Genomic DNA, 15,228 nt, shown 5'->3' on the forward strand with positions numbered 1-15,228 from the left:
TGTGCTGCTGCTGGATCCAGGCTCACACTGTTTGTTCTGTTCTGCAGGATGCCAAAAAGAAATATGACAAGGAGACTGAGAAGTACTGTGGTGTCCTAGAAAAGCACTTAAACTTGTCTTCCAAGAAGAAGGAATCCCAGCTCCAGGAGGTGAGAGCAACCTCGAGTTTTCAGTGTCTAGCAGTAATCGTGCTGAGCTTTTTGAATACTTCCTGCATCTTCTAGCGTTGGTTTTCTTGGCTATAAGCTGCTTTTTTTCCCATGCTGGCTGTGAGTGGCAGGTTTTTCCCTCTTCCTTTAATCAAAGGGGACAGAGCTGTTTTGGTGAGTAAGTCAGAGAGATCCCAAAATGGATAGCAATCAAAAAGGATAGAGAGCTTGTAATTAAAGAGTGTAGCAGTAGGGAACTGGTTCTGCTGCAGGCTTCCCGTGTGCCATAACAAATCATGTGTGTCTTTATTCTCCTTCTCTGGAAGTGGCTGCGCTGGCTTTGAGCTTCGTGGGAAGAGCGATCAGGCTTAGTGCTTCTAAACTGCTTTAAGAGCCTGTTACTTGGGACGTAGTTTGCAGCCGTGCCAAATGCTCTTACTGGATGAGCACCCTGCGTTTGCAATCACTTCTTCCATGTCTGGAATTCCTGAGCTGCCCAGGGCTGGGGCGGGCCCTGCACTTCTGGGCTGAGTGCTGGAGTGTCACCGAGGGCTCGGTGGGCACAGTGGTGATCTCTGCGCTGGGGCAGCTCAGGTGTTGGTGGCTCAGCTGTGTGCAGACCCCGTCTGTCTCAGGAGAGCAGATTGGTGTGGCTGTGACACAGTCATCTTCCACCAGATCAGGGCTGGAGAGGGGTCTGCATTGGGGCTGACGTGCCTGGCTGCCCTGGCAGGGACGTTCTGGGTCTGTGAGCACTTTGCTTCGTGGCAGTATCCCTACATCCCAGCAGGTGCAGCGCTCCACTCTTGTGGCTCTCCCGTAACCTTTTAAACCCATGTTCTGGTTCATGTTTAAAATTCTAAGGTGAGAGACTGGAGTGGAAGGATTTCTTTCCGGAGAATGCGCCACTTGTGGCTGCAGCGGTGTTTCACAGAGCTGTGATGTGATGTCATGTCCTGCCCAGGGTACGAGAGCAGCACAGGAGCCAGGGCAGCTGAGTGTGGGGTGTTGGTGTGCTGTGCCATGCATGATGCTGTGTGTGGTGCTGTGCCATGCAGATGCTGTGTGTGGTGCTGTGCCATGCACGATGCTGGCTGCGTGCGCTGTGCGGTGCAGCGTGGGTTGCTGGTGTGTTTAGCAGTGCTGGCTGCTGGTGCCATCTGCTGGCATCTTCCACCCCACACTTTGACTTTTGCTACAAAAGCAGGAACCAGCTGCTGCTGCTCCTGGGTTCAGGAGTTGGGATCTTTCTCCCCTGAGACATTACAAAAAGCAGTCGTGGCAGATGTGCCCAGGAAGGTTGCTGATGAGATGGTAACACTTTAGGAAAACCAACACCAGCCATTTATTAGCAGCCTGAAGCCCTCTTAGATACCCGGACAGCCAGAGAGGAGGGTTTGTGTCAGGGCAGTTTGGTGTTTTATGTTTCCTAATCTCTTCCTGCTGTCCACATCTGGAAGGTGATGGTGGCCACATGTGTGACTGCTGCAGCAAAGCAAGAAGAGAATGAAACCATGGGAATTCTCTGCTGCTTTGGCTGCTGACCAATTAAATAACACCCTGAGTCTAATCTGCTGTTTAACTCCTGGCAAGGTTCTTTCGTTGCATCACATTTAGTGCTCGGTTTGCTGAAAACTCAGCCTCTGCACCACGGACACCCGGCACGAGTGCTGCAGGCAGGTCATGGGGGAAACGTTCCATTCCATGGCTGCGTCCCATGGAAAATCAGGAGTGAGCTGGGAAGGAGGCAGGGGATGCCTGCGTTCCTCACCCTGCTGTCAGTGCAGTGGCTCTGCTCCAGGCACACAGCGAGGCCCTTCTGCTGGCGAATATCCCAATTTCTGCTCACTTGTGCTTTATCTTCCAAGCAGAGGGTATGCCCAGTACGGAGCAGCCCTCACTGGTGGCATGGTGGGATACGTGTGTCCCTGCCTGGAGCCTGGGGTGCTGCTGGCAGCCTCTCGGTGCTCTGCTTTCCAGACACTGCAGAATTGCCTTTCATTGTCAAGTATGCGGCAACTTCTCGTTTCTCTCACTCTTAATTCGTGCTCTTCTACCCAGCTGTCAAGGAGGTGTGAACGTGAGTCATCAAAAACACTTTTTCAGCTGAAGAAGGAGCCTGTTCATGTGAATCAGGTTTCTATTTAATCACTGTGCCATCTGTCCAGCCCCAGACTGGTGTCTGAAGCTGAGTTAGCATCCCACGTGGATGTGCTCCCATCAGCCCCTGCTGTCCCCGTGCCATGGGGCTGTGCTGACCTCACGTTTCCTCTTTCATCCCCCGGTGCCTGCAGGCAGACAGCCAGGTGGACCTGGTTCGGCAGCATTTCTATGAGGTCTCCCTGGAGTATGTCTTCAAGGTGCAAGAGGTCCAGGAGAGGAAGATGTTTGAGTTTGTGGAGCCCGTAAGTGAACACCCAGCCCTTTTCATCCCACAAAGCTGCATTCCTGAGGGATGTGTTATTGTGTGAGGACTGACGGGGAGCCATGGTGGGGCATGGGGTGTCCCTGCTTCCCTGTTCCTGTAGGACAGGTTTGGGGACAGGGGCAGGAGATGTGCTTCGGGACAAGCCCCTGGTATGGGGCTCAGCCCCCCACACGCAAAGCGTTTCTTTGTACGTACTGTGGGCATCTCTGTTGTGATGGACTGGGCCGTGGGGCCTGCTGGCAGCTGCAAGGGGAATGGGCTTAAGTGGGGAAGAAAGAAAAAATAGAATCTGGAGAGACTTTCCCCTTTCACAGGGGAAAAGAGTGCCGGACCTGCACCTAGTTTTCTAGGACCTGCCTTTTGCTCAGTGCTGGATGCTCTGCTGCTCCTCTAGGAATCATAGAATGTACTGGGTTGGAGGGGACCCCAAGGATTGTCAGGTTCCAACCCCCTGCCACAGGCAGGGCTGCCAGCCACTAGATGAGTACTGGATCAGGTTGCCCAGGGCCCCATCCAACCCGGCAGAGGAGCACAGTGAGCGGGATGGGGGGAATTTGGGTATCAGTGGGGTCACTGGGGTTGATTGAAGCAGGAGGACAAACTGGGTTGGAAGAGGGAGCTTCACTGACAGTCTTGATTCATTTTGTCCCAACACAGCTGCTGGCCTTTCTGCAGGGGCTTTTCACCTTCTACCACCACGGCTATGAGCTTGCGAAGGACTTCAGTGACTTCAAGACAGAGCTGACCATCAGCATCCAGAATGTAAGTGTTTGTGTTGCCATGCCCTGTGCCTGTCCAGCAGAGAAAACACACACACGCTTTGGTAGGTTTTAATTGAGATGGTTTCTCTCTTTTTGTGTGTGTGCCCTCAAGCAAAGGGCTTGGCAGTGTCATGGAAGCGAATGCTTTGTTATAAATAACACTGTGCCATGCACATGGTCTGAACGGCAGCTCCTCTGTGTGGTGTCTTGGCCTTCCTGTGGGTGCTGCAGGGTGTGTTCCTGTTTGGATTTGCAGACAAGGAATCGCTTTGAAGGAACGAGGTCGGAGGTTGAGTCGCTGATGAAGAAGATGAAAGAGAATCCTCATGAGCACAAAAACATCAGTCCTTATACCATGGAGGGATATCTCTATGTCCAGGAGAAACGTAGGTGCTCAGGGCAGTGCGGTGGTGGGGGCTGGGGGACACTGCGTGCCGGGATATGGGGCACGAAGGCAAAGGTGTCAGAATGCAGAAGGTGGGAGGGCATCGGCCCTGTGGCTGGGCTGTCGTGGCATGAATCAGTGTCAGTGCTTGGCTGGAGTCTGCTTCCTCTTTCCCCTGAATGACAAGAGGTGGCAGTGCTTATGCCCCCTGTGAAGTACAACAAGAATCGTGGGTAGAGAAATGTGTCATGTTAAATGATGGTTAAACGTACAGCTTAATAATGGGTGTGCATTGAGGCTCTACTGGTTCTGGGGATAAAACCTGCGTTTGCTTTGCAGGTCACTTTGGGACCTCCTGGGTGAAGCATTACTGCACGTACCAGCGGGAATCCAAGCGGATAACGATGGTGCCATTTGACCAGAAGTCTGGAGGAAAAGGGGTGAGTCAGTGCAGGGCTGGAGGGCCCTGGGCAGGGCTGCAGGCTGCTCGGGCTGAGCCAGCCTCAGCAGTGTGACACTGACACCAGCAGGTGGCTCACCTTCACTCCGGGCTGAGTGAGCACCACATGGGGAATGAGCTCTGCACCTTGCTCAAAGAAAGAAACACCTTCAGCAGATGTTTGGAAGCTGTCAGCTGCCCTGGCAGCAGTGCTGGTTTCCCAAGTGGTTGGAGCCCCTCTGTTTCATGTTCCAGCTCTCTATTCCGGTGTCTGCACACAACTATTTGTAAGGACAAGTTACAGCAGCTAAAGACTGGCCTTTTTCCTCTCATTTTAGATCTGTCTTTTATTTCTATTTGTGAAAGGAGGAAGCTTTACAAACTGAAGCCTGCGCAGCTGCACGCTGGTCCTGCTCAGGTTGTCCTGACCATGCAGGACGTGCAGCATGCTGAGCATCTTGTCTGTGTGCTGGGTGCCCTGCAGTCTGTTGATGCCCACTGGTGCAGTGTAAAGAGATGGGGTCACAAGGCTCTGCCTGCTCTTGGCCTCTTGAGCACTCCTGGGGCTGCAGCTGGCATCAGGTGGTGGTTCCAAAGCAGAGCAGTCCCCAAATACGGAGGAGAGTGGTGAGCCAGGCTGGTGAGCTGCGGGTTGCAGGCAGCCCCCCCAGGAGCAGCCCTGCAGAGACCATTCAGATGTGTCTTCCTGGGTCCCTGCTGTGGCCCTAAATAGGCTTCCTGGAAAACGATGATGTCAGGGAACAGGGTGGTCAGCCAAGGTGTCAGCTGGAACAGCACAGAGCGCACAGAAAAGTGGCCGTCTCCAGGAACTCGCTCAGAATTTGACTCCTCTTGAGTCATCAGGGGTTTTAAAAATGGCAGGAGAGTGTTTTGTGTGCTGGCAGTCTGGGCGGGGGTTTCCTCCAGCAGAGGACAGCAGTGCGCGCAGATCCTGCCTGAGCTCTGCTTGTCGTGGGGAAATCCAGTACAGCTTGGATGCAGATGCCTGGATGGGAGAATGCTTTTGTCATTGCTTTGTCAAATAATAAACATTTTAAGGCACACTTGCTCCTGTTAAGAGTTTTTGTGTGGAGAATGCTGCCAAATATGCAGCCGGTGCCGGAGTGAAAATTGACAGCCAAGGTTATGATGCGTTGTTCAGCAATGGAAAATAAAGCCTTGCCCAAAAATTGTGGTCCAGCACTCCCTGCCTGCCTGAAACACGGGTTGTGTGATACTCAGTGCATAAATGCTATGGTCTGCATTCAGAAAGGATGGTTTCTTATTTTGGCCTAACCATTTTGGATACATGATAATGCCTTTCTAGCAGGTGACGAGTGGCTGATGTTGTCAGACAGCCCCTCTGGTTGGAACGCACAGGCTGGGGCCTGGGGCAGGCATGTGTGGGTGGATTGTTCTCCTCATCTGGGGTTTTGTCTCTTCTCAGGGAGAGGATGAAGCTGTTATCCTGAAATCTTGCACACGGCGGAAAACCGACTCCATTGAGAAGAGGTTCTGCTTTGATGTGGAAGCCGTGGATCGGTGAGTGCTGAGGCGGGCGGCTTCCCTGCCTGCTGCTGGGGTGGGTTTACGGTGGCTTTGGTGGCTGCCTTCTGCTCCGCTCACACCGTCTGTGCTGGGAAGCATTAGTCCATGGGAATCGCTTCCCCTGCTGTTCCTAGCCAGGCGCTCGCAGGATGTTGAGTCAGTGCTTCGTTTTACAAGGTGCCGGGTTTACTTTAGTCCCTCAGAACTTAATGGTGCTGTAGCATTTTTGCAGACTCTGGACATGTAAGGTAAACGGTCACAAGCATAGCAAAGTCACTGCATGTGTTTTGGCAGGGATGGGATGCCTCTTTCCTGTATGGGTTATGTGCTGAAATACCTTCAGCTCTTGTGCTGCTCTGCTGTAGATGTCGATGATGGAAATGCAGCTTGCACCTCTGGGCACTCTAAATTCACATCTTTTTTTCCTGGAGTTATAAAATGCTTCCTGGCTGGATTTGCCCCTGAGCAGCTGAACCAGACGTAGGTGTGGGTTCGGTCTGTAGCACCTGGGAATGGGAGCCTGTCACCACATCGAACACGTATCACACATCCTGTATACAAACAGGAGGACCAGGCTGAGCTGCTGTTCTGAGCAGCCTTTGTTGGTCGCTGCCTCGTGTCTTCCTTGCTGCAGGAAGTTTACGTGCTTTACAAAAAGCCCTTTGCTGGCTGTGGTGTAAATACAAGGAGGTCTCCTCGAGAAAACTCAAGTTCAGCAAAACCCAAGGTGTTGGCGGTGCTGGCTGCGTTCCCCGGGCGTCCGTCCCGTCCGTCCGTCCCTGCCCAGCCCTCCGTGGTGGGGAGACTGAGGGGACGGGGCTGGGATGGCCCTGTGGCCGCTGCTCGTTCTCCGTGGCTCTGCTTTCCTCCAGAAGGCTGCAGGATTTGTGCTGACGTTGGCATTTTGCTCCTCTGCCCTGAGGGGAAGCGTTGGGTTTTTTTTGTTGGTGGTTTTTTTTTTTTTTAAATGTGAAAATCAAAACAAGGCCGGGAGGAGGAGAAGCCAGCCACCACAATAGCTTTCTTCTGCAGTGCTTTCAGAGCCAGCCGAACCTCCCCTTGATGTCTGCAGCCTGCTGGGCACGGGATCAAGAGCTGCTCCAAAATATGCCTGCTAAATGTAAATAATGGCAGGGGAGCGGCGAGGCGGGGAAACCTGAGAAATTGCTCATTTCACGTCCACGATTCCCTGCCGGAGAGGGAAAGCACGAACTGACGGGCTGCTTTTCCCCAGCAGACAGGCGGCTCTGCTTATTTTTGGTATCAAAGTTTGTCATGAGTTCTCCTAAGTAATTCTCCGAAGCGCCTCCTGAGATGGGCGAGCTGAGAGGAGGAGGAGGAGGCAGAGCTTTTTTTGCCAGTGTCCCCCCCATCTCTGCCCTGCTCTGGAGCTGTGCCTCCAGGGCTGAGGTGTGGCTGTGGGCTTTGCTGGAGATCCCCGCTCCTGGCTGGCACTCCCTGCTGGCCTCCCATGGGAAGCAGTGTGTCAAGGAATGGCTTTCGTGCCAGCCCAGGACTGTGATGGTGCAGCAGCGTGCGGGTGCTGCCCTGCAGCCGAGCTGCCACACGTGGGTGCCGCTAGGGACAGATGGGTGCGTGGTTTGTGCTGGTGGGGGTCACCCCAGCACCAGGGCCTGGGAACGGGTAAGGCTGCAGCCCCACTCCTCACACAGGTCTGCAGACCCCGGCGATGGCATGGCTCTCACTAAGGGTGCTGCAGCACATCTGTGCCCATTTTGCAGCATGGTTGTGCTGTGGACTCTTTGTCGTGAGCTGGTTGGGTTTTGGTTTTGGCATTTGGGCCTTTTGTTTTGTGGGTTTTTTTTTAATTGTCTCTGCTCGTAAAGAAGTTAGAAACTCCATGTCTTGTTCTTCAGCCCCACGCAGGAAGTCTGGATGTGATTAAGGCAAGCAGATCCCCAGGATGCTCCTCTGTGTCACATATGTGCTGTGTTTTGACTGTGAGCAGTTTTCCCTCTTTCTTTTTCATATGCAACTTCAAACTTACACACCGTGGGGACAACGCGAGTCCGTGCCCTGCCCAGACTTTCCGTGGGGTGTGTTTAATTGATGCTAAGCCGGCTGGGTGCGGAGCAGCTTATTTCTGCTTTGTTGTGTCTGAGTGAGCTGTGGCCCTCTGCTGCCGTGGGGCAGTGCTGTGGGTCAGGGTGACACCGCCGCGTGCTGCTGGCAGCAGTGCTGCACCTGTCTGTGGGGCTGAGGCCGGCGTGCCAAATCCAGCACGCACAGCCATGCACGCCTGTAAGCACCCGAGTGCATTTCATGTTTCACTTAAGTATTTTTGTCTCCCGTTGCCATGAATTTTGAGTAGCTTTCCAAACTCTGTCGATCCCCGTTTGGGGAGGTGCTGTAGGGCTGAGGGGGTGAGCAGGCTGTGGCTGAGCGGAGCCCTGCAGCCTGGAGGTGGCAGCCTTGGCTGTGCTTGGTTGGGTCGCACTCAGCGGCGCAGAGCTGGGCTCCTGCTGTGCTGGGTGGGCGTGCAGCACGGCGGGGGGCTCGGGCTGCTTTAAATAACGCCCTGAGAGGCTGTTGTGTGCTGGGGAGGATGTGGTTATTTTCTCCTCCAAAGGTGATTTGATGCCCCCTGAACCGAACGTCTTGAGCCTGGTCTGTTGTTACAGCATTGCTTCCTTTTCCTATTGTCTGACAGGGAGTCCTAAATTCCCAGTATTGAAGGCTGAAAACGTGTGATAGGGGCATTTATAGGAGAGTCTAAGAGCCCCCAACCCCACCTTTGCCAATAGTTCTGGGGCAGTTCAGAGTGTTGTAGCTCTTAGTTCAGAGGCAGTAAATACTGTTATACCAAAACAGGCTCCAGAGTGGGATTCCAGCATCTGGCTGAAATATTCCCTCATGCAGGGGATAGTGTGTTTTGCTGGTAATGCCCTTTTATCAAACTAAACTAATTTGGAGTCTCTGTGCATTAAGTCAGCTTTATAAACAAGGTAAGCAGGGATGGCAGCCAATGTCTTACCAAATGAGCCTCAGGAGGAGGAGTATCTCGTTTGGCTGATGACAAAGGCTTTGAAATTTAGGACAGTCTAGGCGGTTTCTCTGGGCCAGGAGCTAAGTGCCCCTAATACCAATTGGCACTTATGGGAATAGGAGGTATTCTGTGTGTGGGGTTTTGGTCCCTTAGCGACTGATGGGGGCAGGAACTCTGCTGGTCCCGCTGTGCCCCGCAGCAGCTGGCACTGCAGGTCGGTTGGTGCAGGGTGGCTGCGTGCCCTTCGCTCGCCGGCTGCTTTCGGTGCCATGCAGCCGTGTGTGTTCCCTGCCTGGTGTCACGTTCCCGGTGGCCTTCCAGACAAAGTAGTTCATAGGGAGATCCTGGAGCTGCACAGCCCAGCCTGCACGGCAGGCTGCCCTCTGCAGCCGTGGGCAGAGAGCATCTGCAGCACTGAACGGGACAGCTTGCCTTGTACTGAGCAATGGGACCTGAACCGGGGGTCCCCTTATTCCCTGCCTGCTCATCCCCTTCCATGTCACCCATGCTTCTCCGCTCATAGCGGGGCTGGAAGCTTCCTGGCCCTCCAGCCCTGTTATTAATCCGTCCTCAGGCTTTCTCGTTTGTCAGTTTAGATTGTCTCGATGTGATAAGCTGTTGCAGGAGTTGAAAGTTCTTATCTATTTCTATTGCTTTCATTATTTGTTTGTTTTTCTGGAAGGAGAAGCAGCTAGGGGACTTTCTTATTTTCTCTGCCCGCTTAGTCATAGCTCTTTAAAGCCAGGCTGTTTTTCACAAAAGCAGAGATATTGAGAAAATTCAAATTTCCTGTGTGGTCTCGAATGGAAAGAATAGTTTTCAGATTGTAGCATGTCGAAAATTTACTCTATTGCAAAGTGTTTTCCATGTTCCACCCTGGTCCCGTGCTCCCACGTCCTTTCAGTCCAGAGGCTTTCCTTCCAATCGCATTTTCCCTTTGTGTTGCAGAAGAAGGCAAAAGGCTTTTGGTGCCGGGGGGTAAATGGCTGCTGCAGCCCCCAGCACTGGGTTGGCAGGTTTGTTATCTTCGGGCCACAGAAGTCAGCGCTGATGTTTTCTCTCTTGCTGTTGGGGTGAGCGATGGCACGGGGCAGTCCTCTGCTGCGTGTGGCACATCAGGGCCACAGACGTTTGTGTGTGAGGTGAGGGGACAGAGGTGGGTATGTTGTGTTTATCTTCTGGGAGAGGAAGCCAGAGGAGGCCCTTCCCTGCCTCGGGCTCTACACTGGATAGCTGAGATACCCACAATCTGGCACGCACGCTTCTGGCAGCGGTTGGTCTTTGGGGAAAGCCCTGACCGTGGGGCTGAGGACAGCTTCGTGCTGCTGGGTGGGTGGGATTCTGGCCCAGCCATGCCGACCTGAGTGCGTGGCACCCCGTGGGCACGGTCCCAATAAATAATGGATGAGGCATAATGTGTGGGGTGCGTTTAGAATGCATCACAGCCAGGAAGGTGGCTGTGCTCGGGAAAGTGGTGCAATGGATGCTCTGGCAAATGAGCACTGTGGGAGGAAATGCAGAGCTGTTTGCAATGTAAATGGATTTTTAATTCTGGTTTGCAGCCCCTCCCTGCACGCTGGTAAGTTTGGCTTTGAAGTGGAGCCCAAAGAGTTGTTATCTCTCAAAGGCAGAGCAAACATTTTCACATTATCACTTCTGTGCTGTGCGTAGGGGAACCTGGCACAGGAGATACCCGCATTGTCTTCCTGGGCCCTCGTCAGTTCTCTTAGGGGCCGGTGTCAAGTTCACTCGAGTGAGCAGTTTCAGTGTGTTTGTGTTAATGTCCCACTGGAGACAGGGATCTCTGCGTTTCCTTTGCCCTCCCTGAGCTTGGACTGAGCTGCCCACCACCTCCCCGTGCCGAGGGGGAGGGAGCTGCCCCCAGCCCATTGCCAGCCTCTCCACCCCTCTCCTGCTGCCCCTGTCTCCCCCAGCCCACCTTTGTCTGCACAGCACTGAGCTTTGTTCCCTGTGCTGACAGCATTCGGTGCTGGATGTTGAGCGTTTTCGCTCTCAAATGGGGTGATGGTTAAGTGGTTTCCTCTTCCCTTCGAAATGAGTAAACTTCCAAACCACTAAGCTGGTGAGTATTGACTGACTCACCAATGGGATTAGTGGAGATCAAATGCATTATGTCTGATTTACTTGGACCTGGGTTTGTTGCAAGCCTGAACATGCTGCTGCTGCTGCAAACCTGTGCTGAGCTGCCTTGCGTGTGCCACGAGTGAGCCCTGGGGTTGGCTGGCGAGGGGTCATTTCTTTGTTCCTTGCCCATGAGTACCACAAACGATAGGAACAGGCCAAAAGCACCACACTGAGCATCCCTGTTCACACTGTCCTCTCTGACAGAGGATCAGCTCCTACCAAGAACTGAACAGCTTTTGCACAGTGATGCTGCAGCTCTCTCTCTCCTGCTGGATCGGTTTTGGAAAGCACAAGTTAGAAGTGAGCCTTCCTCCCAGGCCTTGGGGGGGTTTGCATTCAGTGGTCCTAAAGCAGGCAACTCCTGTGGCTCTCCACCTCACCCCTGCGTGTTTCCTGCTGCAGGGCTGGGGCAGCTCTGTTTTGCTGGGTTGGGAGCTGCAGCGTTGCGTGCTCTGCTGCAATACTTTCTGAGAATGAACCCTAAAGCCCCCCCAAGCATTGCTGCAGACAGCTCTGACAGCCACTCCTGCTCATGCTGGATCCATGCCTGCGTCTTCCCTGTTGCCAGGGCTTCTGCCCGCTCTCCTCCTGCAGAAATAGCAGCTGCACTGTGCTAATGCATCTGAAAATAGCCTGGAATGAAGCAGAGAGACCAGGCCGACCGAACAGAACAGAAGACTCGCTGGGTTTGCCACCTCAGCTGTGTCACTGAGCCCCTGCGGGTCCCTGGGGGCTGAGGGGCAGCCTGTGCTCCGTGTGTGCTGCACCGGGAGCTGCAGAGCGCTCCGCTGTGCTCAGTCAGTCACGACCTTGGTGACAGAGCGAGATAATTGAGCGTTAGCTCCTGGTGTGGGAAGGGCAGAGCAAGGTTGCTTGGAAGTGGTGGAGGTGGTGCTGGCCCTGAGGCGAGCGCCAGGCTGGTTTTGTTCCCAGGCCCCCCCTGCTTTGCGTGCCGGCATTTAGGCCTGTTCTTTCCCCTTCTCATTAATATAAATAAGCAATCACGGAGTTGGTTTTAGCGTGTAGCTTGGGGGGCTGTTGTGTGGGTAAGGGCAGGGGTCAGGGACACGGCACGGTCACACTGTGTGAGCCTTTCTGGGACAAGAGTGCTGAAATCTGTGATGCAGCAGAAGGTCCATCTGGGAGCTGGTGTTTGGGGTGGTGGGACGCGGGCTGCGGGGACACGGGGGCACCCTGCCTGCTCAGCTGCCTTCCTCGTCCATTACGTGGACGTGCTTAGCCCAAAGGCAGGTGAACTGTGTGGGGCGCAGCGTCACAGGGCGCCTGTCATACTGTAAAACCACTGCAAATGGGTGTTGATTATTGGAGGTGCCTTCTGCTCCTTTCTGGTTTTGGCTGGGACCTGCAGGGACTTCCCAGGGCGGTTAGGCTGCCATCAGCCACATCTTGCTGGGGCTTGGCGAGGGAGAAGGTCGTCCTCTTCCTTTCTCTATCTTTCACAAGAACTTAATCCGCGTCCTTCTTGTTTTCTAACCTGCACGTTATTGATGGTATTCCCTTTGTCTCTGCAGGCCCGGTGTGATCACCATGCAGGCGCTTTCAGAGGAGGACCGAAGGCTTTGGATGGAGGCAATGGATGGCCGGGAGCCGGTGAGCCGGAACACTGGTGCCAAAGCATTGGGGAAGAGCATGGAGAGCTCTTTGTAGCCCGGGGCAGCTCGCTGGCCACAAAGCAGGCAGCCGTGCAGTGCCTGCCAGCCGGCGCGGAGCTGCATCGTGGGCAGAGCACGCCCCTGCCAAGAGAATAGTTTTAATCCTTTGGTTAAATATTTGAGGTAATACTGTATCTCCTGTGCTTGAATTGCTCGAAGGTGCGGTGGAAGGGGAGGAGGGTAGGCTTGGCCAGCACAAACACGCTGCTGTGCTGTGCTGAAAGGAAAACATGGCAAAAAGAGAAGTAGAAGAAAATATGCTGTAGGTTTCCAGGGCTTTCTGAGTCCTGCAACTCGTCTGGCAACCGTTTCTGGGTCTTACAGAGAACTGCAGATCTTGTGTGAGTGGAGGAGTGGAGCCCGTTCCCAGTACTCAGTGGTATTCTCCTTGTTGCTGTGCTTGCTTTTGCTGTGCCAAAGCTGCACAGGCTGCCATACTGCAGGGAGGGATTGTGGAGGCTTTTCAGAAAACTGAGTTTTTTCATTTTGAACGTGTATGCAGACTTCAGTGCTGAGCTCTCTGAGCTTTGCTCTGCTCTGACTGGGCTGCCCCGGGTGAGTGCTGCACCGGGCTCTGTGCGTTGGTGGGACGGAGTGGTCCCACCCGGCAGTGGCAGTGCCGGCACTGCAGAGCAGCCCATGGGTGCCAGGTGCAGCACAATGTGGGCCTCTGCCCGGGCATGGTCAGGAGTGTGCAGGACGTGAAAATAAACTTTGCAGGCGGCTGGTGCTGTGACAGGGCCGGCCGTGTGTGCTTTTGGAGTCGATGCCTGCTGCTGGGCTGGAGCTGGGATCTGACAGCCAGAGTTGGGTCCACGTGGGGATCAGGGTGGCCCGGTCCAGCACAGCCCTGTGGCCTCAGGCTGGTGCTGGTTTGAGCCTCCCCCTGCAATCCGCGCAAAGGTCCTTGTTTGTCAGAAAGAAGCATTCATTAAGGCCACGTGGATATGCACGGGGCTGAGCGGGGAGTGCTGGAAGGCACGTGCTGGGTGTAGTCGAGCAGCTTGCTTTTGAAACACCTGCAGTGATTCATACACCTGGATGGCTGTGCGTGTCTGAGGTGCTGTGCTGTATCTCGGATGAAGCATTTCATTCAGGATTACAGCTGGGCTTCAGCCTGGAATTGGGGATTCACCTGGCAGTTCAGGCGTGATGGGACTTTGGGAGATTTCTGGTCCGGCCTTCTGCTCCAAGCAGATTACTGAAACCACCTGAGGAGGCAGACTTACTGCCCTGTGGGGCTCCAGCTCTGCTGCCTGGCCACCCTCAGTAGGAGAGTTCTCCTATGTCCCATCTGAACATCTCCAGTTCCAACGTGTACCTCTTGTCTGCCATCCTGCCGTGCTCAGCTCAGCTCAGCTCAGCCTGGCTCTGCCTTTGTGATGCCTCGCTGGTGTGAGGGCTGCTCCCGGGTCCCCGCAGTGCTGAATAAACCCCTTCTCCAAGCCAAGTGAAGCCCACTCCCTAGCAGGGCATATGCTGTGTCGCTTGGACCTACCACTGATGGTGATGACACCTTTCTGCCACTCCCTTGAGTCACATTATACTTCTGGGACAGAAATGCACGTTTACACCTGCAGACACACCATCTCCAGGAAGAGGAATTGTGGGAGATGCAAGCACAGAGGGCAGAAAAGAGACTGAGTATGCTTTGCCTGCCCAGGACAACCCCTGCTGTCTTTTTCTATCATCAGCCTTGCTTGGTCTGCACCTCCACCTTTGGCACTTGACCTGAGTGGCTCTGTTCTGGGGCAGCTGTGGTTGGAGGGCCCTCCTGCTCAAGGTACACCAACCTCGCCAGCTCCAGCATGCAGGCTGTCTTGTTCCTTCTAAAATGAACTCCTATGTTGGGTCTGTGTGACACCCAGACACAGGATAATATATTCTGTTTCTTTGCTAATTAAATGTGTGTTCTTGCTCATGATTTGAATCAAGCATTGTTCTCCTTCAGCCTGCTCACCTCCTTCCCTCTGCCTCTCCTCCACTGCGAGATGTAGGTGATGGGACATGCAACCATCACCTGCAACGGGAGCTGCAGGAATACAGTCATCCAGCTGCATTTGGGCCTGCTGATGTTATCAGGATTTGGCACAATAGTCGGCCAGTGTGGTAGGATAGGGTTGCAGAGATATAGCCAAAGATTTTGAGTGTTTGTGAAGTGCTGCACATGTGAAAGGTTCTGTGAGGTAACAGATGCAGGACTCCTGGATTAGCCTGCTCCAGATTCTGATTACATGAACTCATTCAAAAAACCCACAGGTCTTCATGCTACCGCCTGTGCATTTCTGTTCTTCCCTATCGTGCCATCAGCTCTGGGTAGCTTGCTCATCCAGCACGTCAAGGGTTGCTGCTACTCATTGATGCAATACCTCCTGCACTGAAGTGCTACGGGCGCTTAAACCTGGCCTTCCAGGTGTGGTGTGGGAGCCACGGGAACGGAGCCTGGATGGAAATGGGTCCAAGGAGCGTTTTTCTGTGTGTGTTGACAGGCAGGGTGGCTCCTTGTCCTCAGCTGTCCTCTTCGATCTGTCGAGTGCATTTCTTGATCTGATCTGTTTGAATTCTGAATTCCTGCCTTGCAGTGTAGTGGTGTGGGACGTTACCTACACTGCAGAGATTGCCTTGAGGGAGAGACAAGGATGTGATGTGTGGAATCTTAGAAGTATCCGTTCTCTGCTTGGACTATAATTTTA

General features: G+C 53.8%; 1 protein-coding gene across 4 annotated transcripts in view; it reads left to right on the top strand.

Annotated features, from left to right (window-relative positions):
* The window catches only part of ARHGAP26 (Rho GTPase activating protein 26), a 100,778-nt gene that overhangs the window by 18,277 nt on the left and 67,273 nt on the right, over positions 1 to 15,228 (top strand). For all 4 annotated transcript variants that reach the window (NM_205194.3, XM_015294012.4, XM_015294013.4 and 1 more), the window contains exons 5-11: positions 48 to 149; positions 2,444 to 2,554; positions 3,235 to 3,339; positions 3,595 to 3,724; positions 4,063 to 4,163; positions 5,610 to 5,704; positions 12,395 to 12,473. In NM_205194.3, the coding sequence (NP_990525.3) occupies positions 48 to 149; positions 2,444 to 2,554; positions 3,235 to 3,339; positions 3,595 to 3,724; positions 4,063 to 4,163; positions 5,610 to 5,704; positions 12,395 to 12,473 (723 nt within the window). The remainder of the gene's footprint in view (positions 1 to 47; positions 150 to 2,443; positions 2,555 to 3,234; positions 3,340 to 3,594; positions 3,725 to 4,062; positions 4,164 to 5,609; positions 5,705 to 12,394; positions 12,474 to 15,228) is intronic.

The sequence above is a fragment of the Gallus gallus genome, chromosome 13, assembly GCF_016699485.2.
Source record: "Gallus gallus isolate bGalGal1 chromosome 13, bGalGal1.mat.broiler.GRCg7b, whole genome shotgun sequence".
NCBI classification, from domain to species: domain Eukaryota; kingdom Metazoa; phylum Chordata; class Aves; order Galliformes; family Phasianidae; genus Gallus; species Gallus gallus.